The 26,371-nt window shown below is 41.4% G+C and overlaps 1 protein-coding gene across 1 annotated transcript in view; it reads left to right on the forward strand.

Annotated features, from left to right (window-relative positions):
* Positions 1-26,371, forward strand: part of n4bp2 (NEDD4 binding protein 2) — a 103,065-nt gene that overhangs the window by 43,231 nt on the left and 33,463 nt on the right. The window contains exons 5-6 of the mRNA XM_041188896.1: positions 19,292-19,368; positions 25,532-25,687. Coding sequence (XP_041044830.1) covers positions 19,292-19,368; positions 25,532-25,687 — 233 coding nt within the window. The remainder of the gene's footprint in view (positions 1-19,291; positions 19,369-25,531; positions 25,688-26,371) is intronic.

The raw sequence follows: 26,371 nt of genomic DNA on the forward strand, positions 1-26,371 counted from the left end.
TTTCGCAGATCTAGCTGTTGCAACAGAAGACAACATTGGAACAAAAATGATGGGCAAATGAATCCCAGGAATGCCCAAGGAAAAGTTAATAGGTACTTTAGGTGTGATTTGAAGTATCATTGTGCGTTAAACCGCCCAAAGACAAGAGGCAGTGTTCATGAAATGAAACATAAGAGAATTCTGTGGAAGAGGGGCAAGATGATGATGAATCTGTAAATATTATACTGGCCACAAGGAGTTTTAGTCCTGAGGTGCATGCATCAGTCATGACTCCTTTAACTGTGTAGTACTGTATGAGATAACACTTGGACTTCAACAGTGGGTTAAAATATTAAACACAAACAGAATTACCTGGAAAAACTCAGCATCGGCGGAGAAGAACAAAGTTGATGTTTCGAGTCCTCATGACCCTTCAACAGAACTGAGGTCATGAGGACTCAATGTCAACTTTGTTCTTCTCCGCTGATGCTGCCAGACCTGCTGAGTTTTTCCAGGTAATTCTGTTTTTGTTTTGGATTTCCAGCATCCGCGGTTTTTTTGTTTTTATCTCTGTGTTAAAATATTATCTTGATTCACTGAGTAGGCACGATTGATGCAAAGTTAAGGGATAGAAAAGCACGACTTACTTTAGGCTTGGGGATAACATCACATTGAGATCACTAAAGAGAGTTGTAATTCCATGCAAGATAGCTGAAGTAAGCCATTGTATAAGTACTCATGTAGCCTCTAGTGAGATACCAATGCACTCAAGCAAACCTATGAAAAAGGCACAAATTAAACTTGATTGGGAGCATGGTGAGGCAATTATTTTTTGGGAGGCCAGTTGATCTCCAGTTTACCCAGTTGGATTACTATTGTACCCCCTTAACAAAACCTTCTGTTTCTCATCACATTGGACAAGTTTTAATGGCATTAGTTGATAAGAATCAGAGAAAGAAAGCAAATTGCCTTAAAGTTACCAAGATATTTTGCTCACGCTTCTTGTCAAAGTTTAAAAATTTTGCTGAAAGATGTAGGTTTAGCTGATGAAGAGTATATCAGACTAATTACTAGAAAAGATCAGTGAAAATTGTGAAAACAGTATATAAAAAAAAAGAAGGGTGTGGCCACATCCTATTGTAAGTTAGCTTAACGTTGTCATAGGTAAGATGTTAGAAGCTATTACTAAAGACGTTAGAGCAGGGCACTCAAATAAATTCAAGGTAATCAGGCAGAGTCAACATGGTTTTGTGAAAGGGAAAGTTTTATTTAAGCATTTTATTGGAATTCTTTGAGAAAGTAACATGTGCTGTAGATAAGGGGGAACCGGCGGATGTGCTGCACTTGAATTTCAAAAAGGCATTTGATAAGGTGCCACATAAAAGGTTATTGCTGAAAATAAAAGTTCATGGTGTTGGGGGTAACATATTGGTATAGATAGAAGATTGGCTAGCTAATAGGAAACAGTAGGCATAAATGGGTTATTTTCTGGTTTACAAGATGTAACAAGTGATGTGCCACAGGGATCAGTGCTGTGGCTTCAACTTTCTACAGTTTTATATAAACTATTTAGTTGAAGGGACGGAAGTATGGATGCAAAATTTGTTGATACAAAAATAGGTTGCATGGTTAGCTGTGAAGAGGACATAAGGTGGCTACAAAGACCTGGCATATGGAGTATATTGTGGGAAAATGTGAAATTGTCCATTTTGGTGGGAAAAATAAAGAACAAGTATATTATCTAAATGGTGAGAGATTGCAGTTCACTGCGATGCAGAGGGATCTGGGTGTTCTAGTGCATGAATTTGAAAATGTTTGTACACAGATACAGCAAGTAATTAGGAAAGCTAATAGAATGTTATCTTTCATTGCGAGGGGAATTGAATACAAAAGTAGGGAGTTTATGCTTCAGTTATGCAGGACATTGAGACCACATCTGGAGTACTGTGTACATTTTTTTATTCATCCATTCATGGGATGTGGACATCGCTGGTTAGGCCAACATTTATTGCCCATCTCTAATTGTCCTTGAGAAGGTGGTGGTGAGCTGCCTCCTTGAACTGCTGCAGTCCATGTACACCCACAGTGCTGTTAGGGAGGGAGTTCCAGAATTTTGACTCAGTGATGGTGAAGGAACAGTGATATATTTCCAAGCCAGGATGGTGAGTGGCTTGGAGGGGAACTTCCAGGAGGTGGTGTTCTCATGTGTCTGCTGCCCGTGTCCTTCTAGACTGTAGTGGTTGTGGGTTTGGAAGGTTTAGTGAGTTCCTGTGTTGGTACTGTATTGTATTGATTTGGTCTCCTTATTTAAGGAGGGATGTAAATGCATTGTTAGCAGTTCAGAGAAGCTTAACTAGACTTATAGCTGGAATTGGTGGGTTGTCTTATGAGGAAAGGTTGGGCAGGCTAGGCTTTTATCTGCTGGAATTTAGAAGAGTAAGAGGCAACTTGACTGAAACATATAAAACCCCAAGGGCTCTTGATAGGGTGGATGTAGAAAGGCTGTTTCCTCTTGTGGGCGAATCTACAACTAGGCATCACCGTTTTAAAAATAACGGCTTGCCCATTTAGGACAGAAATGAAGTGAAATTTTTTTCTGAGGATGGTGAGTCTTTGGAACTCTTCCTCAAAAGGCGGTGGAAGCAGAGTCTTTGAACACTTTAAAGGCAGAACTGGGTAGATTCTTGATAAGCAAGGGGGTGAAGGATTATCAGGGGTAGGTGGGAATGTGGAGTTGAGGTTACAATCAGATCAGCCATGATCTTATTGAATATGGAGCAGGCTCAAGGGGCCGAGTGGCTAACTCCTCCTAATTCGTTTGTTCATAAGCCTTCAGCTGGTAGGTGACTTTAATGAGGTAGTTGCCATGGATCTAAAAGTATGGGACAAAGACAGAAATATGTTAATCCTGTTTTTTTTATAGACCTGGCTACCAGATTTAGACTTTGTGCAATAATACTTTTATGTTATGAAATGGCAGGTGGCATTTGCCATGCTGACCAAATCCCAAAGGGAAATTTGGCCTAGCTATTGCAACGATTTTGCAATTTGTATTTATTATGAGAAGGTATGCACACTGAAGTGAGAAGTAAAGAATCCACTACCACCTTTGGAGATTTTAAAGATTAAATTAAAACGTTTATTAACAAATGTTTCACAAGATTATAATTGCAAAGTTAAATTTAGTCTTACAAACACTTCTCAAAGGATTTCTACTTAACTATACTCCCAAATAAACATCCTTTTCAGGCAACAGTCCAAATAGATTCGTAATCTATATACCATCCTGTAATATTACCAAAAGGTACTCATGGTTGTTATAAGGGAGATATTTCATAGCTTCTCCCTCCCTCTCACTTGATAATGGAATTCCAAGGCTTTTAACAAAACCTACCTTAATGGAACAAGCAAACATTTCTCTGGGGTGGCTGCAGGTTGCTTTTCCACAGACTCTGTTTCACACAGTCCACCTTTCAAGATCTCACATGGCCACTCTCCATACAGCTTTCCATCTTTCTTCAAATACATTTTCTCCCTTTTGATCTGTAAATCCCATTGTTTCATCCTTGCTTTGGAAGTTACTTTTCCCAGAATATAAAAATCTTTCATGATGTCATTATAGCCAGCACTTTTGGGAAAAATAAACATAATAACTTTGCCTTATCTATTTTGCCAGTTGTAAAACATCTTATCATGGTCCTTTGAAAATCAAACAACCACTCAACCTGTCTACAAATGCAAATTCCATTCACACTGCATTTACTGGGACTTCACCTTAGCTCACCCATCTCCATTTCAAAATGCCTGTTTTTACACTTAACCCCTTTGATGATTCAAACCTTGCAACCTGACCATCTTTAGTTTAATTAAATTAATCGTACGCACGCGCACACACACACACACATCCCACAAGCCTGCTTTAAAGTATCCCCCAGTAATATTAGGAAAAAATGATATTTCCTTTACACTTAGTAAGGACAAAGGGTTATTATAGTCAAAATCATAGAGAAACAAATAGGGATCAAACTTGGGGCAGCACCAAAGTTTCTGCCTGATAACAGAGAGGAATTTGTCAGTGACAAGTTCAAAGAAGTGTAAAAATATGAAAATCATGGGATACTCCAGCTGAAATCTCTTTCAGTATTGAACTTTATGAAAGGAATCATATGGTGCTCAGTGAACACTGCATAAAATTTTAGATGATCAACCAGACTGTTGACAACTGCCCTGGCACGGGTGATCCATGCAGAGGATTCACTCCAGAGAAACAATATCCTCCAACCATAACAAAAACAGAAATACCTGGAAAAACTCAGCAGGTCTGGCAGCATCGGTGGAGAAGAACAAAGTTGACGTTTCGAGTCCTCATGACCCTTCAACAGAACTAAGTAGAAATAGGAAAGGGGTGAAATATAAGCTGGTTTAAGGGGGAGGGTGGAGGGTTGTTGGGACAAGCAAGCAGTGATAGGAGCAGATAACCAAAAGATGTCACAGACAAAAGAACAAAGAGGTGTTGAAGGTGGTGATATTATCTAAAAGAATGTGCTAATTAAGATTGGAGAGCAGGACGAGCAAGGTAGCTCTATTGGGGGTGGGGTGAAATAAACCATGGATGGAATACATTTAAAAATAATGGAAATAGGTGGGAAAAGAAAAATCTATAAAATTATTGGAAAAAACAAAAGGGAGGAAGAAGAAACGGAAAGGGGGTGGGGATGGAGGAGGGAGTTCAAGATCTAAAGTTGTTGAACTCAATATTCAGTCCGGAAGGCTGTAAAGTGCCTAGTCGTAAGATGAGGTGCTGTTCCTCCAGTTTGTGTTGAGCTTCACTGGAACAATGCAGCAAGCCAAGGACAGACATGTGGGCAAGAGAGCAGGGTGGAGTGTTAAAATGGCAAGCAACAGGGAGGTCTGGGTAATGCTTGCGGACAGACCGAAGGTGTTCAGTAAAGCGGCTGCCCAGTCTGTGTTTGGTCTCTCCAATGTAGAGGAAACCACATTGGGAGCAACGAATGCAGTAGACGAAGTTGGGGGAAATGCTGCTTCACTTGAAAGGAGTGTTTAGGCCCTTGGATGGTGAGGAGGGAGGAAGTGAAGGGGCAGATGTTGCACCTTCTGCGGTTGCATGGGGAGGTGCCGTAGCTGGGGGTTGAGGAATAGGGGGTGATGGAGGAGTGGACCAGGGTGTCACGGGGGGGACGATCCCTATGGAGTGCCGCTGGGGCGGGTGAAGGGAAGATGTGTTTGGTGGTGACATCATGCTGGAGTTGGCGGAAATGGCGGAGGATGATCCTTTGAATGCGGAGCCTGGTGGGGCGATAAGTGAGGACAAGGGGGAACCTCTCACGGTTCTGGGAGGGAGGAGAAGGCGTGAGGGCAGATGAGCGGGAGATGGGCTGGACATGGTTGAGGGCCCTGTCAACTACCGTGGGTGGAAAACCTCGGTTAAGGAAGGAGGACATGTCAGAGGAACTGTTTTTGAAGGTAGCATCATCAGAACAGATGCGACGGAGGCGAAGGAACTGAGAGAATGGGATGGAGTCCTTACAGGAAGCGGGGCGTGAAGAGCTGTAGTTGAGGTAGCTGTGGGAGTCGGTAGGCTTGTAATGGATATTGGTGGACAGTCTATCACCAGAAATTGAGACAGAGAGGTCAAGGAAGGGAAGGGAAGTGTCAGAGATGGATCATGTGAAAATGATGGAGGGGTGGAAATTGGAAGCAAAATTAATAAATTTTTCCAGGTCCAGATAAGAGCATGAAGCAGCACCGAAGTAATCATCGGTGTACCGGAGAAAGAGTTGTGGGAGGGGGCCTGAGTAGGACTGGAACAAGGAATGTTTCACATACCCCATAAAGAGACAGGCATAGCTGGGGCCCATGCGGGTACCCATAGCCACACCTTTTATTTGGAAGAAGTGAGAGGAGTTTAAGGAGAAACTGTTCAGTGTGAGAACAAGTTCAGCCAGACAGAGGCGAGTAGTGGAAGATGGGAATTGTTCGGGCTTCTGTTCGAGGAAGAAGCTGAGAGCCCTCAGAGCATCCTGGTGGGGGATGGAGGTGTAGAGGGATTGGACAACCATGGTGAAGAGGAGGCAGTCGGGGCCAGAGAACTGGAAATTGTTGATGTGACGTAAGGTGTCGGAGGAATCGTGGATGTAGGTGGGAAGGGACTGGACAAAGGGAGAGAGAAGGGAGTCAAGATAGCGAGAAATGAGTTCTGTGGGGCAGGAACAGGCTGACACAATCGGTCTGCCGGGATAGTCCTGTTTGTGGATTTTGGGTAGGAGGTAGAAGCGGGCCGACCGAGGTTGGGCGACTATCAGGTTAGAAGCTGTGGGAGGAAGATCTCCAGAGGAGATGAGGTCAGTGACAGTCCTGGAAACAATGGCTTGATGTTCAGTGGTGGGGTCATGGTCCAGGGGGAGGTAGGAGGAAATGTCTGCGAGTTGACGCTCAGACTCCGTGAGGTAGAGGTCAGTGCGCCAGACAACAACAGCACCACCCTTAACATCAAACCCGCTGACAATGTTAGGGTTGGACCTGAGCGAACGGAATGCAGTAAGTTCAGAGAGAGACAGGTTAGAATGGGTGAGAGGAGCAGAGAAATCAAGACGACTAATGTCACGCCGACAGTTTTCAATGAAAAGATCAAGAGAAGGTAAGAATCCAGAGGGAGGGGTCCAGGTAGAGGGAGAATATTGGAGGTGGGTAAAAGGATCCGTTGAACGGGGAGAGGACTCCTGCCCAAAGAAGTGAGCACGGAGACTAAGGCGGCAGAAGAAGAGTTCAGCATCGTGCTGAGCCCGAAATTAATTGAGATGAGGGTGTAAGGGTATGAAACTAAGTCCTTTGCTGAGCACTGAACGTTCAGCATCGGAGAGGGGAAGGTCAGGGGGTATAGTGAATACACGGCCGGGGCTGGGATTGGAAGATGGGGTGGGGACGGAGGGACAGGCAGGGGTGGAGGGTCCTAGATGGGTGCTGGTGTCAATGAGTTGTTGGAGCTTGCGTTCCTTAGCATTTGAGAGAAAGAGAAAAAGTTTCTTGTTGAGGCATCGGATGAGACGAAGAATAAAATGAAACTGGGGGCACGTGCAGCTTTGAAAAAGGGTGCGGCAGTTCTGCTGGAGGGAGTGTTCGAGGGTGTTCATATGGCGGCACATGGCACTGAGTGTGGTTCTCAGAATGTGACAGGAACAGCAGTCCGAGAAACGTTTTATGTCACGGAGATACCTGTAATCATGGGTGGGTTCGAAACATGAGGGATGGAACCCTCCAACCATATCTGGTTCTGTCTGTGGACAGAATCCCAAATTGCCTTCTGTTGTGTGTGATAGACCTCCTGCACAAAAAGGTGCTAAATTAGTTGCATTTTTTCCTGCACATTTAAATGCTTTACATGCAGGAAGACAGCCTTTTATCAAGGTCGAAGCCTTAGAGGAAATACGGAGAGCACAGGCATTAAGACCATCTAAGACAATTTAATTTAGGAGATTTGATATATTATAAAATAGAAGATCATAGGGAAAGGGAACGCTCTGGTAAGGTAATAGGTCATGATGGTAAGATCGTAGTTATTAAACATGGCAATTAAGCTGTTGAAGTTCATTCCTCACGATTAATTGGAATTAATTACAAAATTTTGGACCCTTAAGCAGGTGATAGAAATTATCGAGGCACCTTGTATCTCAAATGTTCATATCTTTTGTGATGAAGGTTTTGTGGGTGATCATATTACAGATGAATGACAGCTATCACATCCGAAGGTCGATTGCCTAGAGTGGATACTCGGGTGACATATATTTCATAAGGGTCTGGTGAATGGAGGGATGCAACAATTGTGGAACGTTCCAGAAAAGCTACTGGCAATACTGTTTGAATGATCAGGCTAATGGCCAAGTGAGGTCCATGGGCTTGCAAAATAGGATGAAAGAGTGGAGAATAAAAAAGCGCAGTGGAAGTATTGGCAGTGAGTCCGGAAGCGCCATGTGTCAGAAACTATTGCATGCCAGAGAAAGAGCCTCCTAGAGCGCAAAAGGGAGATCTCATAGTTGTAGTCCCAACAGACATAGAAGTGGAAGTAGAGGCAATAGCTGAACAGATTAGACAATGAAATAAAGACCATGGAACAGTCCTGTAATAGAACTAGGAACCAAAGTCCTCATTGTGAAATTTTTGTGGCTACCAATAAACTTGAGTGTAAACTAAAAGGAGCAAAACAAAGGGAATTAGATAGTTTGATTGAGTTTGGAGTTAATTGTGATACCAGCTCAGGGTCAACCAACTTTGGCACATATTTGAACTGTGCTGAAAAGTCCTTGCAGGTGGAACTTCAAGACTAAAGAAGAGCTATATGCTAGGTGTTTGAAGAGTGACAGGGTGTTGCACATGTCAGGGTGATGCAGATGTCAGGGTGGATTCTCCCACTGGAACCTCAAAAATGCTTTTAGCTGTTTTGGTCATGTATTCATGGGAGTTTAGGTCAATTGACAGAAAAATCCACATTTTTGTCAGGCTTCACTTTTCAAAACATTCCCATGTTCAAAACAAAGTGTTTTTGAACTGCCCAAGGTGCAGCAGATGCAGAAGGAAAATGATGGAACCTAGTCTGATTTGTTTAAGGTAGATTCAACACGATTCACTTCTTGTGATATCAAGAAATGGCTGATGGCATTGCATACTGCAAAGGCTATGGGCCCTGACAAAATTCTGGCAATAGCACTGAGGACCTCTGCTCCAGAACTTGCTGCACCCTTAGCTAAGCTGTTCCAGTACAGGAACAACACTGACTTCTACCCAGCGATGTGGAAAATGGACCAGTATGTCCTGTCTACAAAAAAAAGCAAATCCTATCCAGCCAATTACCTCCACATTAGTCTACTCTCTCATCAGTAAATTGATGGAATGTGCCATCGATTCGCACTATGAAGCAGCATTTACTCAGCAATAAGCTGCTCACTGATGCTCATTTTGGGTTCCACCAGGGCCACTCAGCTCCTGATCTCATTGCAGCCTTGGTCCAAACATGGACAAGAGAGCTGAATTCAAGAGGTGAGGTGAGAGTGACTGCTTTTTACATCAAGGCAGCACTTGTCTGGGTGTGGCATCAAAGAGCCTTAGCAAAACTGAAGTCAAAGGGAATCGGTGGGGTTAACTCAGTGTTTGGAGTCATACCTAACACAAAGGGAGATGGTTGTGGTTGTTCGTGGTCAGTTATCTCAGTACCAGGACTTTGCTGCAGGAGTTCCTCAGGGTAGAGTCCTAGGTCCAACCATCTTCAGCTGTTTCATCAATGACCTTCCATCCAACATATGGGGATGCTCGCACATAATTGTACAATGTTCAGCACCATTCGCGACTCCTTGGATACTGAAGTCCAAATGCAACAAGACCTGGACAGTATTCAGGTTTGGCTGATAAGTGGCAAGTAACATTCATGCCACACAAGTGCCAGGCAATGACCATCTCCGACAAGTGAGAATCTAACCACCTCCCCATGATATACAACGGCATTGCCCTTGCTGAAACCCTCACACCTTGGGGTTACCATTGACCAGAAAATGAACTGGACTAGCAATTTAAATACTGTTGCTACAAGAGCAGGTCAGAGGCTGGGAATTCTACAGCAAGTAATTCACCTTCTGATTCCCAAAAACCTGTCCATAATCTCCAAGACACAAGTCAGGAGTGTGATGGAATACTTTCCATTTGCCTGAATGAGTGCACCTCTAACAACACTTGATTGGCACCCCATCCACCACCTGAAACATTCACTCCCTCCACTACCAACATATAGTGGCAGCTATATGTACCATCTACAAGATGCACTGCAGCAACTTGCCAAGGCTCCTTCGACAGCACCTTCCAAGCTCTATCCTCTATCACCTCGAAGGACAAGGGCACTAGGTGCATGGGAAGACCACCACCTGCAAGCTCTTCTCCAAGCCACACCATCCTGACTTGGAACTATATCACTAGTCCTTCACTGTTGCTGGGTCAAAATCTTGGAACCTCCTTCCTAACAGCACTGTGGGTGTTCTTATAACATTTGGACTGCAGCAGTTCAAGAAGGGAGCACACCAGCACCTTCTCAAGGGCAATTAGGGATGGGCAATAAATGCTGACCTAGCATGGGTGCCCACATTCTGTTAACGAATTAAAAAAAAGTTTTATTGGTATCATAAAAGGAAGCGTTTAGGCGTCTTCATGATGCATTTTGATGATCTCTTTATGGAGTGGTACTGAGAAATTTGGGAAGTGCATTATTAATAAGAGTAGAGTAGAATTTATAATTGAGAAGTCAGCTTGTGAAGCTTTTAAACAAAAACAAAAATTGCTGGAAAAACTCAGCAGGTCTGACAGCATCTGTGGAGAGAAAGACAGAGTTAACGTTTCAAGTCCGTATGACTCTACTCGAAACGTTAACTCTGTCTTTCTCTCCACCGATGCTGTCAGACCTGCTGAGTTTTTTAGCAATTTTCGTTTTTGTTTCAGATTTCCAGCATCTGCAGTATCTTGCTTTTAAACATATTGGTTTAATGTTAAATAAAGTAGGTCTGGAATAACTTTAATTCAGCAATGCTATTTTGAGAATGTTACTCCCATCCCATTTAATAGTACTAGGGCATCACAGAAAGATGATTATTGCTAATGAAGCAACAGAGCATTTGTGAAACCTGATCAGTCAGTTAAACTGGCTGTGCAGTCAGGCTGTACCTGATGCTGGTTTTGACATGCTAGAGTTAAATATTACAGCAAAAGACCCGAAAGTGGAGAATATTTTAAGGGCAAATAAAATATTTTTAAAAATTAAATCTATTAAATGTGTACTCAAGTTCTCATCCTTGGGTGACCAAAAGAACATTAAGCTAGTTATTTTTAGTGATGCTTCATGTGCTAACTTTTTTCTAGTGAAGCTGGTTTCATAATTTTTCTTATGGGAATGGGAAGTATCCTTTAACTTGGGAAGCTAATAAAAAGAATTGTCAAAAGTACTTTGGCCGCCAAAATACTCGCTCTTGGGGAGGCATTAGGTTTTTGGATTCTATTTGTACAGAAACTCACTTAAAATATTTTACAATGGACGTATTGAAGATAGTATATCTACTGAATGTTAGAAGTATAGAAAAGTTACAGCACACAAAGAGGCCATTCAGCCCATTGTGTCTGTGCCGGCCAAAAAATAAAAGAATAAAAAAAAACTAGCTGCCCGTTTTAATCCCACTTTCCAGCACCTGGTCTGTAGCCTTGTGGGTTACAGCACTTTAGGTGCAGATCCAAGTACCTCTTCAATGAGTTGAGGGTTTCTGCCTCCACCACCAAACTAGGCAGTGAATTCCAAACACCTAGCACCCTCTGGGTGAAGAAGTTTTTCCTCATGTCCTCTCGAATCCTCCTACCAATCACCTTAAATCTGTGTCCCCTGGTAATTGACCTCTCTGCTTGGGGAAACAGGGCATCCCTGTCTAGTCTATCTAGGCTCCTCATAATCTTGTACATCTCAATCAGGTCAACCCTCAGCCTCCTCAGTTGCAAGGAAAAAAACCCCAGCCTATTCAATCTTTCCTCGTAGCTGCAATTTTCAATCCTAGCAACATTCTTGTAAATCTCCTCTGTACTCTCTCCAGAGCAATTATGTCCTTTCTGTAATGTGGCGACCAGAACTGTGTACACAATTCCAGCTGTGGCCTAACCAGCATTTTATACAATTCCATCATTACATCCCTGCTTCTGAATTCTATATCTCGTCCAGTAAAGGAAAGCATTCCATATGCTTTCTTTACCACCTTTATCCACTTGTCCTGCCACCTTCAGGGACCTGTGCACCAAAGTCTCTCACTTCCTCTACTCTTTCCAATACCCTCCCATTTATTGAGTATTCCCTTACTTTTTTTGCCCTCCCCAAATTCCTTACCTCACTCTTGTCTGGATTGAATTCCATCTGCCACTTTTCTGCCCACCCAATCAAACCATTGATATCATTGTGGAAACAACAGCTATCCTCTTCACTATCAACTACATGGCCAGTTTTTGTGTCATCTGCGAATTTCCCAATCATGCCATCCACATTTAAGTCCAGGTCATTAAACAAATAACAAACAGCAAGGGATCCAGCATTGAGCCCTGTGGAACGCCACTGGAAATCGTTTTCCATTCGCAAAAACATCCATCAACCATTACCCTTTGTTTCCTGTCACTGAGCCAATTTTGAATCCAACTCGCCACATTCCCCTATATCCCATGGGCATTTACTTTTCTGACCAGTCCGCCATGTGGGACCTTGTCAAATACCTTACTAAAATCCATGTAGACAATATCCACTGCATTGCCCCCATTAATCCTCCTTGTTACTCCCTCAAAAAATTCTATTAAATTAATAAGACATGACCTTCCCCTAACAAAACCATGCTGACTACCCCTGATTAATCTGTTCCATTCTAAGTGACAGTTTATTCTGTGTCTCAGAATTGATGCTAATAATTTTCCCACCACCGAAGCCAGGTCTATAATTATTTGGTCTATATGCACTCTTTTTTGTGACTGTCATAAGCTTTCTTTTTCTGTTTTCTCTTACCTTTACTTCTAGATAACCAGGGAGCTCTAGATTTGGCAGCATCGTCCTTTTTCATTGTGGGGACATGTATACACTGCCTGTAGAATCTCACTTTTGAATGCCTCCCACTGGTCTGTCACTGATTTCCCTTCAAGTAGCTGTAAGTTCTAGGTACTATTTGAACTTAAATTCCAATTTTGTTCGTTTGAGAAATTCAGGATAAGGAGACAATTTAGTCATGTAACTCAGGAAAGTTATAAGTTAATACTTAGCACAGCAGGGCAGTGATTTACTGACTCAACGCAGTCTTTGCATCCCAGTTCAGCTTTGGGCACAGGTCGACACTCGGCCTCTGTTTCCTCTCTGTCACCTCTGTGGTCTTCTGCTTCCCTGTGGACAGGAGGCTCTCCAAACTTCAGTTTCAAACTTGGTGTGTGCTTTGGTCAGTGAAAGCTGCTGCTTATTAATTCTTTCTAAGCCACAACCCACAGCGTGATCAATGTATTGCATTCTGATTGGCCTAAATGAGGCAAGGCTATTTTCTAATTGATTTAAGGGGTGCGTGATTGATTTCCAAGGGTGATGGTCATCGACTGATGTCACTTGCCACTGTCCTCTGACTGGTTTCTTACAATGCCAATTCCTTGTAGGAACATCCTCATTATAGTTTGTTTCTGTTATTTTAATGACTTTTTGCTAAGATAAGAGGGTGTTTTATGATATCATCTTTGCCCATTTGTTTAGGATAGGGGAAGTATGCTGAGTATGCTGTCATGCCCTCATGAATGACATCTTGAACTCATCGTTTCAAACTTTGCTTACTTGGTGCAGGTTCCTCACTAAATCAGAGCCTTTATTAGTGACTGTTTTTAGAGGCCATTGGCTAGGTGATGTCTTTCTCTCTGTGGCTGTTGGTAATTGGAATGAATTACTTTACTTTTAAAACCAAGGATAGAATGGAAAAGTTGCTTAGAACTTAAAACTATGTAGGCCTGATACAGATTACAAAGTACTAATACAGAAGATTACAAAATAGGTAATACTTAAAAGTTGTACAGAGTGTGTATAAAATATTAGTGCTTAGCAATAATCAGTGTTTAAAATGTAAGGTAGTAAAGCCTCCTTATACATTCGATTAATACTTGGCCTTGAGTGATAAAAGTCTAAAAGGATTATACAGTTACAAAACTAGTCATATACTATTACATAAGTCAACTCTAATACAAAGAATACATTGAACCAAATGTAACTGCTTTCTTCTAAAACTCTTTGAATTAAAACTAACAATGTAGAATACAGCTATTGTTATTCTTTCCCCCCTCTCTGTGGTAAGCGCCTTCTAACTCTAAGATAAAAGCAAAAAACTGTGGATTCTGGAAATCCAAAACAAAAACAAAAATACCTGGAAAAACTCAGCAGGTCTGACAGCATCTGCGGAGAGGAACACAGTTAACTTTTCAAGTCCATATGATTCTTCAGCAGAACTAAGGAAAAATAGAAAAGAGGTGAAAACCTTCTAACGCTCCTTGGCTGATAACACCAGATTTTGATAAGGTTTTACAATGTGGGGGAATGTAAACTTGCCCACTCAACCTTAAAAAGGCAAGTTCTCGCAATGTGGCTCTGTGATGTGGAGTTATGTACATCAGGGACCTCTTCAGCATTTGTTCTGTAATTAACTCACTAGTATGTTACCTCTATTGTGTCTAAAATCCCATGAATCCTTTTTCTGTCAAATGAAGCTAAGCAGAGTCACATGATATTAAATGCTGAAGTCCTCTATTGGTTACAGTTAAAAGGATAACATACCATAAAGTTAATTGATCAATATAGTTCAATTGTGTGATCTAAATTAAAACTAATTATTAAACATCAATTTCCCTGCAATCCACTTTGGCCAGAACACTCCTCAGTTTCATAAAATTTGTCTTTCCCCAATTTAGAACTTTTACTCCTGTTCTAGCTTTATCCTTTTCTATAATTATATTAAATCTAACTGTATTATGGTCACTATCTCCAAAATGGTCACCCACTACTATTCCATCCATTTGCCCAGCTTCATTTCCTAATACTAAATCTAGAATTTCACTCTCTGTCGTTGGGCTTGTTATGTGCTGGCTAAAAAAGTCGCCTTGAATGCAGTTCAACACTTGTGTGCCCTCTATGCCTAATACACTGTTTGTATCCAGTTCATCTTAGAGTAGGTAGGAGTTCCAGGATTTTGACCCAGCGACAGTGAAGGAACGGCGATATATTTCCAAGTCAGGGTGGTGAGTGGCTTGGGGCGGGGGGAAACTTCCAGGTGGTGGTGTTCCGATCTATCTGCTTCCCTCATCCTTGTAGACGGTCGTGGCCGTGGGTTTGGAGGTGTTGTCGAAGGAGCCTTGGTGAATTCCTGCAGTGCATCTTATAGATGGTACACAGTGCTGCTACGGTGCGACAGTGGTGGAGGGAGTGAATGTTTGTGGATGTGGTGCCAATCAAGTGGGCTGATTTGTCCTGGACAGTGTCAAGCTTCTTGAGTATTGTGGGAGCTACACTCATTCAGGCAATTGGGGAGTATTCCATCACACTCCTGACCTGTGCCTTGTAGATGGTGGACAGGCTTTGGGGAGTCAGGAGGCGAGTTACTCATTGCACGATTCCTAGCCTCTGACCTGCTTTTGTAGCCACAGTATTTATATGGCTAGTGCAGTTCAGTTTCTGGTCAATGGTAACCCCTAGGATGTTGATAGTGGGAGATTCAATGATGGTAATGCCATTAAACATTATGGGGCGACGGTTAGATTCTCTCTTGTTGGAGATGGTCATTGCCTGGCACTTAAGTGGCAAGTAAAATTTGTACCATACATTCCTAACAGCAATGTGGGTGTACCTACACCAAATGGACTGCAGCGGTTCAAGGAGGCAGCTCACCGCTACCGTCTCAAGGGCAACTAGGGATGCACAATAAATGCTGGCTCAACCTGAGAAGCCCATGATTTGTCAATGAATTTTTAAAAAATGGTTTAACCTCTTTATTAACTTCTTTAATTGGATATGTTATGAAGGCCTGTAAGTTAGAGCGATATTCATGCTGCTAAATCTTTTACAGGGAAGTAGGGGGGAAAATGTTCCTTCATAAGTGGGATTGATAGTTGGTGTAGTGTGGGCAGGGAACATCCATGTCAGCATAATCATATATGGTCTTTGGACCAAGTTCCATTGCCCTTTCTAACTCTGGTCTTAGTGTATCCCAGCTATGGAAATAACTAGGGAAGATGGTACTGTGGATTGAAGAGACAAGAGCAAATTTTACATTCATATCAATTAGCTTCCATTTATGATAATTTATGTTTTAACTTTAGTAACGTTAATAAATGACTCTTGTGTTATAAACAGCAATAGGAGCCACATAATGTCATTTATATTTCACTTGTGGAGCAGATCTTTTACAAGATCAACCCACTTGGATTTAGAACCCATACTTGTTAACTGTGTGTGAGTATGATAATGTGGTCACAGTGAGTTGCAGGATACTTTTTTAAAACTGGAATTGTGTGCTATGTGATGCACAAGATGTTATCACAGCCACAGAACCAATGATTTACAGTGAAGTTCAGTTCAGTTTTTATTGCGTGGTATTCTGGAATTTTTAATGTATCATCTGATTTCAGACCCTGCTCGTTTTATTCTTTATTCTTCTGTTTTATAGGATATTTGGGCAGGAGACTATTCTTCTGTGAAATGGCCTTGATTCTTCAGCTAATTTCTTATCTATTATATGGCCTGAAAAGGAAAATGGTCAGCAATTTATAGCAAAGTGGAGGTAGCTATGTGGAGATTAACAGCAGTTAGGGCACTGCTGGACACAGGTAGAATTTGGGAGAGTCTGTTCATGAATGTATGGCTGTATTGTTTGATAACCCAAAAGAGCGAAATGTGAAGTTTTACTTGCTCTGCAGGATTTAGAAGTAGTCAGACAGAAAGTTATCAAGTTTGGCAGGAGGGAGATAAGTCCCCTAGGGTTTGATAGCACAGTGTGAAGTGAAGGGGTATCGCTGGAATTTTAAAACTGTTTGCTAAAACAATTGTGTACGGTGTCAAGATGCATGTTAGGTTTGTTAGGAAAATATACATTCTCTATTTGCATCAATTATTTCTAAAGTCATTTTTTAAAATATCATCTTGTGAGAGATGTAGACATTGCTGGCAAAGCTGCAGTTTATGCCTATTCTTAGTTGTTCTGCACAGGTGCTGATGGACTTTCTCCTTGAACTACCTCAGTCTTTGTGGTGACGATTGTTCCTCATGGTTTTAAATCCAAAATATCAGGATTTTGACCAGGCAACTTTAAAAGATCGATAATAAACATCCAAACCAGGATGCTGTGTGACTCTGGGCAGAATTTTACATTTGGCATGCGGGTGCGTGCCCGACATGCCGGAAAGTAAAATGACGTGCAATGGCTTGATGGTAGCATCCTGTTAAGTGGCGAATACCACTTGCTGCTGCATTGTTGCTCAAATTTTTGGGATACCTTGTCCTTCCACGGCCCTCGGAGGTAGGCTGGGCACTTTTCAGAGCCGAATATGACGGCCTTCAGCCCATTCATGAGTTTGTGCGGTATACAGCACAAAATTATCTGACCAGGGTAGCCATTATCCTGCAGGATGTCTTTGATTCACTCTATTTCCACATCAAGCTTGCATGGTGAGCAAATGGCATATCATCGCATGCCCTATCTTATCTTATCTATGACAAGTTCTGCACAGCGTGAATTGGCCAAATGGTTGAGCAAATTGTTACAGCCAGTTTGAGCAAATTTTCCAAATACAAGGTGAAGGATTCCTTCACATTTGCAAATTCCATGCAGGATTTGCATATTGACAGCAATGCTGTGTCCATTTGCTCATTTGACATTGCTGGCCTATTTACTATGGCTTACGGAAGCCTCTTGCATATTTCCGATATGTGGATGATATGTTTGCTATGTTTAAAGCCACAGCTGCATGTAACGATTTCCTTGCATGTATTAATGTGCTCCATCCTGTGCTCAAATTCACCTTTGAAATGGAACAGTCATATGAACTCCCTTTCCTTCATGTAATAGTTGAGAAATCTGCTGGGAGTTCTCTACCATGGTCTACTGCAAGCCTGCCTTCAGTGGTCAGTATATGCGTCAGGATTCTTACAGTTCCGCTTGCTATAAGATTGCCCTTATCTGCAACCTTGTAAATAGGGTCAGAGCCATTTGCTCACCATGCAAGCTTGATGCTGAAATAGGGCAAATCAAAGACATCCTGCAGATAATGGCTACCCTGGTCAGATCATTTTGCGCTGTATATCATGCAAACTCATGAATGGGCCCAAGGCCGTCATGTTTTGACCCTGAGAAGTGCCCAGTCTACCTTAGATTACCCTTTAAGGGCAAGGTATCTCAAAAATGTTAACAACAGGTGAAGCTGGCAGTTTCACGCTGCTACTATGCAGTAGCAACACAAGTGGTATTTGCCACTAACAGAATGCTACCGTCAAGCCTAAAAAACGATCTGTCTATCACACAAATGATTAATGTGGTATGTGAATTTTGGTGCCGGTGTGATGCTAGGTATGTAGACTGTATCTCCCAAAGACTAGCAGATCGTATCAAACAGCATGTCCCTTCTGCTGTTCGCAACGGGCATGGTACAGACTGTGCCCAACCAGCCCCTGCTTGCAAAACTCAAAACACAGTATCCAACATTGGATGTGATTCCTCAATTGGACAGCATTTGGTAAATAACCTTCAGTGAGCTAAGAATTACACAGGCAACCAATTTAAAATTGTCAGTCGGGCTTGCAGTGTGGAGTATTTATGTGTATTGGAAGTTACATATATTAATACACTCAGCCCTGTTCTCTATAGACAGGAAGGACTTGAACATACCTTGTGCCAGTTTCAGTTAAACAAGAAAAATTAATGCCATTTGCTTGTTCGTTCCCCAGGGCAAAGTCTTGACCAATCAGAGTCAAGCTGCCTGGTTTAAGTTTAGTTCACTGCCATGCAGTGTTTGGTCAGACACCATCAACTAGTGCATTGGTAGAGGCGTTGCCATGGAGAATCTACTTGCCAACCAATCAGCACTCTCTTCTCATAAAGTATAAATATGTTGCTTCTCTTGACATTGGTAATTTTTTGCAAGTTGTTCAATGAGTGCAAGACGACAAGCTTTGACAAAAAAGTATCTTTTTTTCAGCAACACTCTGTACTACCAGTCGACTATTATATGTTCTCCTTAATACACTTTGATCGAATAACAACCCCCCCCCCCCCCCCCCCCCCACCAACCTTCAAACTTACAGGGAATGCAATCCTTATTTGTGTAATCTCTCCTCATAACTTAGCGCTTGGAGTCCAGATATCATTCTGGAAATCTAGGCTACACTCTCTCCAAGGCCAAATGTATAAGAAACAGAAAAGGATAAAATTTATTCCCTGTAAATTTAACACATTGGAATTCCTATACCCTATAACATACAATTTACCATGAGCAGTGACATGGGAGTTTTTTTTTAGCATATGGTATGAAAGATTTTCAGAATACAATAATATGTATTCATTATGATGTGTATAATGTAGAAATATTACATGAATGTACCAATGTCTACCTTTATTGAAAACTGGAAGAGTTCTGGAGGCATTTTAAGACTGTGAGGTGTCTGTTAAAACTAAAGTTGTTTGTCCCAGGTTAATTTATATTATCCCAGATTTTGACACCTTTTACTTGTTTTGTGCAGGCTTTGAAACACAGCTATAATGTTGTATTTCGTGAACCAGATACCTGGTGGAAGTTTAAGCCATGGGAGCTTGAAAGGTGAGTTACATTTTTTCCTGTTTTGGTGATGTGAAATCATGGCAAATCTAGTTAGTTTTTCAAGATACATTACTACCGTATATTTATAAAGCACCCTTAATGTAACAAAACATCCCAAGGCATTTCACAGGACCATTCTAAAACAAAATATGACACTGAGGTGCATAAGGACACGTTAGGTGAGGTGACCAAAACTTGGTCAAATCGGTAGATGTTAAGGAGCCTCTTAAAAGAGGAAAGCGAGGTAGAGAGGCTGATTGAGAGAATTCCAGAGCTTGATGCCTAGGAAACTGAAGCATGGCCACCAACAGAGGAGTGATTAAAATATGGGATGCTCAAGAGGCCAAAATTAGTTGAGCGCAGATATCTCAAAGAGTTGTTGTGCTGGAGAAGATTACAAAGATATGAGCGTGGAGGAATTTGAAAACAAGGATGAGAATTTTAAAATCAATGCGTTACTTGACAGGAAGCTGGTGTAGGTCAGTAGGTACAATGTTGATAGGCGAATTGGACTTGAAGCTAGTTAAAACATAGACACCAGAGTTTTGGAAGACCAAGTTTACAAGGGGTACAATGTGGGATACCAGGCAGGAACGTGTTGGAATAGTCAAATTGAGAGGTAACAAAGACAGGAATGAGGGTTTCAGCAGCAGATGAGCTGAGGCAGGGGTGAAGTCTGGAGATGTTAGAAGGGTTGAAAAAGACTTAAGGAAAATAAATAGCTTGTCACATGATGACTTCTAACGCTTAGCATCCAATAACTATTTGTAAAGAGCAGTTGCTGCTATGTTGGGAAATTCGGCAGCCAATATGCACACACTGAAGTTCCACCAATAATAAATCAATAAGTGACTAGACAATTTGTTTACGTTGGTGTTGGCCGAGGGATGAATGCTGGGAGAACTCCCTGGTTCTGTTTTAATGATGCAATGGTGTTTTTGCATTTATCTGCGCCAGTAAGAGAGTGCCTTGATTTAAAATCTCCTGTGGAAGATGGCAGCCCTAATAGCGTGTAGCTAAATCCTGGAGTTGAATCACAGTAGCTCTCTGACAGGTGAAAGTGGTATCAGCCGAGCCAAGCAGAAGTCGTAGGCATCTTTGCAAATGTAATTTTTGGTGCCTGAACAATAATATTCAATTCAGTGGAATCCTTAATGCTTCTTTACCAACAGTCTGATGTATCCACTGGAGTTTAGAAGAGTAAGAGGCAACTTGATTGAAGCATAAGATCCTGACAGGGTCGATGTGGGAGAGGATGTTTCCTCTTGTGGGAAAATCTAGAACTAGGGATCACTGTTTAAAAATAAGGGGTCGCCCATTTAAGACAAAGATGAGAAGAATTTTTTTTTTCTGAAGGTCATGAGCCTTTTGAAATCCCATCCTCAAATGGCAGTGAAAGCAGAATGTTTTCAAGGCAGAGGTAGATTCTTGATAAACAAGGGGGTGAAGGGTTACCGGAAGTAGGCGGGAGGTTGCAGTCAGATCAGCCATGATCTTATTGAAAGATGGAGCAGGCTCGAAGGGCCAAGTGGCCTGCTCCTAGTACGTATGCTTGTATCAAACACTAATAATCACAAAGTTATTTGTTTTTTTTTTGCTGATCCAAAAAATGTTATCATGTGCTTGGAATGCTTAGAAGTCTTCTAAAGTCTTGCAAAAATCAATTCTGTGACAAAGCATGGCAGAATTGCACTATTTGAAGAACTTGTGCACCAGCAAGGTGAGTTTTGGACTGTCAAATGTATAGTTTGACTATACTTGACAATGAAAGAGGATTTCAGCAGTAGAGAGAGAGAGAGATTTAATATTGCAGCTGGGAGTAAATTATCTTAGTAATGGAGAGTAGCTGAATCCTGAAGCTCTGCATTGGGTTGAACAGAATCCTGAGCTTGCTAACAGTAAGGTTCGATCTGAGCAAAGGGAACAGAATCCATAGCAAGGGAGTGTAGTTTTCATATTGGCGTGGATAAAGGATTGGTTAGCTAACAGAAAACAGAGAGTAGGGATAAATGGGTATTTTTCGAGTTGGCAAGCTGTAACAAGTGGAGTGCCACAGGGATCAGTGCTGCAACCTCAACTATTTACAATCAACATCAATGATTTGGATGAAAGGACCAAATGTATGGTAGCTAAATTTGCTGACGGCACCAAGATAGGTAGGAGGAGGTCTGCAAAGAGGTATAGACAGGCTAAATGAGCGGGCAGAAAATTTGGCAGATGGTGTGTAATGTGGGAAAATGTGAACTTGTCAAGTTTGGCAGGAAGAATAGAAAAGCAGTATATTGTTTATACTATTTTGCAGAACTCGGTGCTCAGTGGGATCTGGGTGTCCTGGTACATAAATCACAAGAAGTTGGTATGCAGGTACAGCAAGTGATTAAGATGGCAAATAGAATGTTGATATTAATTGCAAGGGGAATGGAATATCAAAGAAAGGAAGTTTTACTGCAGCTGCACAGCACCTTGATGAGACCACATCTAGAGTATTGTGTACAGTTTTGGTCTCCTTATTTGGAAAAAAAGATATAATTGCATGAGAAGCAGTTCAGAGTAAGTTCCCTGGACTTATTCCTGGGAAGAAGGACTTATCTTATTAAGAAAGGTTGAACAGGTTGCGCCTATACCCATTGGAGTTTAGAAGAATGAGAGTTGATCTCATTGAAACATATAAGAGCCTGAGAGGATTTGATAGGGTAGATACCAGGAGGATGTTTCCACTTGTGGGAGAGACTAGAACCTGAGGACACAGTTTAAGGATAAGAGGTCTACCGTTTAAGATGGAGATGAGAATTTTTTTCTCACGTAGAGTGGTTATTATGTGGAATTCTCTTCCCCGGAAAGCATTGGAGGCTGGGTCTTTGTATTTATTCAAGGCTGAGTTAGGCAGATTTTTGATTGACAAGGGAGTCAAGGGTGATGGGCAGCGGACAGGAAAGAGCAGTTGAAACCACAACCAGATCAGCCATGATCTTATTGAATGGCAGAGCAGGCCTGAAGGGCTGAATGGCCTACTCCTGCCCCTGAGTTCTAAGTTCCTATGCTTTTAGTGAAAACTAATGACGGTTGCCACAGTTTTCTCAATATGAGCAGTAAGAAGTTGAGATTTGTCTGAAACTGGATGGTTGGACAAGCAATCTCACTGCACAGAGGTGAGAGGCAAATCTGGGTGTCACATCTGGCCCACACATGGATTGTGGCCCCATGTCTGCTGAAGGTTTAGCCAATGGATAGCAGGTAGATGAGGAAAGGGGGTACTTTGGTGACAGAGATGACTTTGGATTCTATCACCTGCCAACTTTTCTGTGTTGGCTTTGCTAGCTTGCTGTGTTGGCAAAAATTCACAAAGGACAATAATCTTGTAATATTGCAAACATCTATCGATAATAAATGTATGAAAGTCCGTGTCCAACACTTTCCAGGTGTTACTTTGTATGTTACACCAAATTATAACTGAATAATCTTAAAATACAGTAAAGGGAAAGCAGCTAATCATTTCCTCTCTCCTGACCTTGTGATTACCTGGCCTCCCCAAAAAGGGGAGTCTGAGCTGCCTATTTAAATAAACATCCAGCAAGAAGAATGTTACCACAAGACCTTGGGATGTGCCCATTCCCAACAAAAAGCCTTAGAAGGGAAAACAGGTTAACAGCTAATTTTCACAATTATGCTTCAGACTGTCCATGAGAAATGCTACAGGAATTGACCGGTAATATACATTTGTCATATTTCGGACAGCTGATAAGATCAGGTGGGCTTGTTTGCTTCACTGGTGCCTAGAATCTCTATTACTGTTAACCAGCATCTTTGTCTGCACTCATACCATGGATTTACATGGTCCTTCTTGAACCGAGCTCCAATTTACAAAACTGCCTCCTTCCGCCTTTAACATTCTCTGCTTCTGCAGCTATCTCAATGCACCTACCACTGAAACCCTCCTCCTCGCTTTTGTCAATTTCAGAACTGACATTTCCAATCCACCTGGCTGACTTCTCATCTTCCACTTTTCATATATCAATGCATCCAGCAATCTCCCACCTATATTCTGTCCTACTCGTCCATCATCCCTATTTTCAATGACCTACCCTGATTCTTGGTCCGCAAACCCCTCAGATTGAAAACTCTTCTCATTTTTAAATGTCTTCATGGCCTCACTACTCCCTATTTCTGAAACAACCCCTGAACTTCTGTTCCTCTGACTCTGGCCTTTTATTATGCATTCCCTTACTTTAACCCCACTATTGATGGTTGCATCTCTAGCTGTCCAGGCTGTTTACTCTGGAATTCCCAAATCCCACTGTATCTTTTTTTTAATTCATTCATGGGATGGGGGCTTTGCTGGCTGGGCCAGCGTTTATTGCCCATCCCTGATTGCCCTTGAGAAGGTGGTGGTGAACTGCCTTCTTGAACTGCTGCAGTCCATGTGGTGTAGGTACACGCACAGTGCGTCACCATGAGGACTCTACGTCACCTCTTTGACCAAATCTTGAGTCGCCAGCCTTAATGTCTTGTTTGGCTCAGCATCATTGTGTTTTTGATTATCCATGGGAGGTTTTTCTACATTAAAGGTGCTATATTGTAAGAATATAAGAGAAAGTTGGCTTTTGGTCACCAGATATATGCTGAGGAAACTGATAAATCCTTAATTCCCTCCTTGCGAAGGAAATGTCTGGGATTTTAATATCCTAATGTAGTTTTAAGAATAAATGACTCAGCCTGTCACGCTGTCTTACACTAATTAGTTTGGGTCTAATTTGCTAACCCTTGATTAGGTTACCTTTAAGCTGTTGAATGAATTAACTGTTTCTGTTAAATCATCAAGGAAGAAGCCAGACCACAATTAGGACCACAATTCAAGCACTAAACCCTATTTATTGGTTACAAAACACAACTTAAAGTTGGTTAAATGATGGGATTTGAACATTCAACTTGTCAGTTACAAGTCCCCTGTTGTAACCACTGCACTAAGAAACCCTAAAAGAATGTAAGCACAGAGACCTGAGGATGTACATTTACAAGTCTTAGCTCTCTCTGTCATGGGATCATGTGTCACAATTAATGTAATCTCTGATATTCTGTCCTTAAAGCTTCCTTACACTAGTGAGGATATCATTTGCACGTACTTGTTTAAACTTCTTACAGTAGAAGAATAATAGAACTAAAATATTCTGATCAACAAAGAGACTTAGATTGCTATTTTTATCTAAAACAAAGAAAATCTCTGCTTCCGAATGATCCATGCATCAGAAAGGTTCACACTTTTTTTTGGTCAGTTATCCCCAACAAGACAGCATTCAAATATTGACAGGCCAATTCCACTTTTCCAAAGCCCTTTACCTTGCAGCCTTACTTTTACAAAGGGACCCCACAACGAGAGTTTGTGACCTGTTTACAATTCACTAAGTGTTTCTTCCCTCGATCTCAGGTACTGTCAATATTAATGTTGCTGTCATTCTATCAGAATTCCAAGAATCCTATGGTGTTTCCTCCTTCCTTGGCTCTCCACGCTGTCTGGGGATTCTCCCTCACTGCCACTCCTTTTTAAATACTGTCTGCTCCTCCTTCAGTTCGCCACACTGAGAGGAATCAGCAACGTACAAATCATGAGACAAATAATGAGATACCACAATAAGTGTGTGCGAACCATACACTGAGCGGAAAACAAATTGAAGTATTGCGAGAGGTTTTCAAAAGAGTTAGTGAGTGGGAAAGAAGCCAGCGCTCTCTTACAGGACTATTTTTTTATGTTTGTAAGCATTTCGTTGAGAGAGTAACTAATTTTTTATTACATTATAGAATCCATGGAACATGCAGACAGTTGATGACAATATTTGAACTTGATATGGTCCTTGTCTTATAATTTAAGTATTCATTGTTCTGTATTTAAGTTGGTGACATTTGCTATTCATTTTCATTTTCAATTGTCGCCAAAATTATGATTTGCTGCTCTGCTCCTGTCTCATTTGGGAAGTTGTTTGTAGCCTAAGGCTGCCATGGCAGCAATGGAAAATAAATTTGGGCAGAATGTAAAATGGACTGCCAATTCGCTATTGCTCATTTTGTACTACTGCTCAAGTTGAATTTTACCTGAAATTTTAACCAGTTTTTTCTTTTACTCTTCTATTATCCAAAGTACACTTTTGAAATTTTGTTTATTTGTCCTTAGACGTAATATTCATGGCGTGTCAAAGGAGAAAATTAAAGTAATTTTAGAGCATTATGAGCGTCATGTTACAGTCAGCACTATAATGCGGTCGTCGGAACCTAAATTCCCTGAAACAAAAGCTGTAGAACTGTATCCTGCTGAGTGTGCAGAAATTGGGTAAGTGCTCTCAGGTAACATGTACTAAAATATATCAGTATGATTTGAGTTTTTATGTTCTAGAGAATGCTGAATTAGCAAGTGAGATGGGGTTTTTTTCCTTCCTATCTTGTGTGCTGAGCTATTCTGCAAAAAAATGAGAAAACGGAAAATGGAATTTTTTCTTGTAGATGGTGATAATTTGGTTTAAGCATCCCTCAGTATCCAAGTTATATGGAGCAGGAGGAATTTTAATATGTCAAAACTTTAGGCTATTTTTGCTACCATTAGTGATCTGGGCACATTGTATCTGGGTAAGCATCCAGAACAATGACTTCTATTTGAATAAGTGCAGAATCTTACCAGTGCAAGCTGCCTTCTAAGAAATTATGGCAGCATATTGTTGAATAAGTCAGTTGATTTAGTGTCATGCTTCAAAATTCAACCCCTGCAGGGTGCCCTTAATCCTATGATTATTTCAAGGTAGGTGTAATGAGCACCATACCTTGGAATATGGGGAGATTGCAGGAGACTACATTTATTGCAGCCATGGTATCTGGCTTTGGACATTCCTGGTTTGCTGCAAATGACAGTTGGATTCAGTGCTGTGTTAAGGAGTTAGACCTGTATTAGTTTGTGTTCTCAGTTGTTCATTTGTACACTTCAGATGAGAATTCACCTATTTTTGTGTGCTTGTTTTTAATC

The sequence above is a fragment of the Carcharodon carcharias genome, chromosome 1, assembly GCF_017639515.1.
Source record: "Carcharodon carcharias isolate sCarCar2 chromosome 1, sCarCar2.pri, whole genome shotgun sequence".
Classification (NCBI taxonomy): Eukaryota; Metazoa; Chordata; class Chondrichthyes; order Lamniformes; family Lamnidae; genus Carcharodon; species Carcharodon carcharias.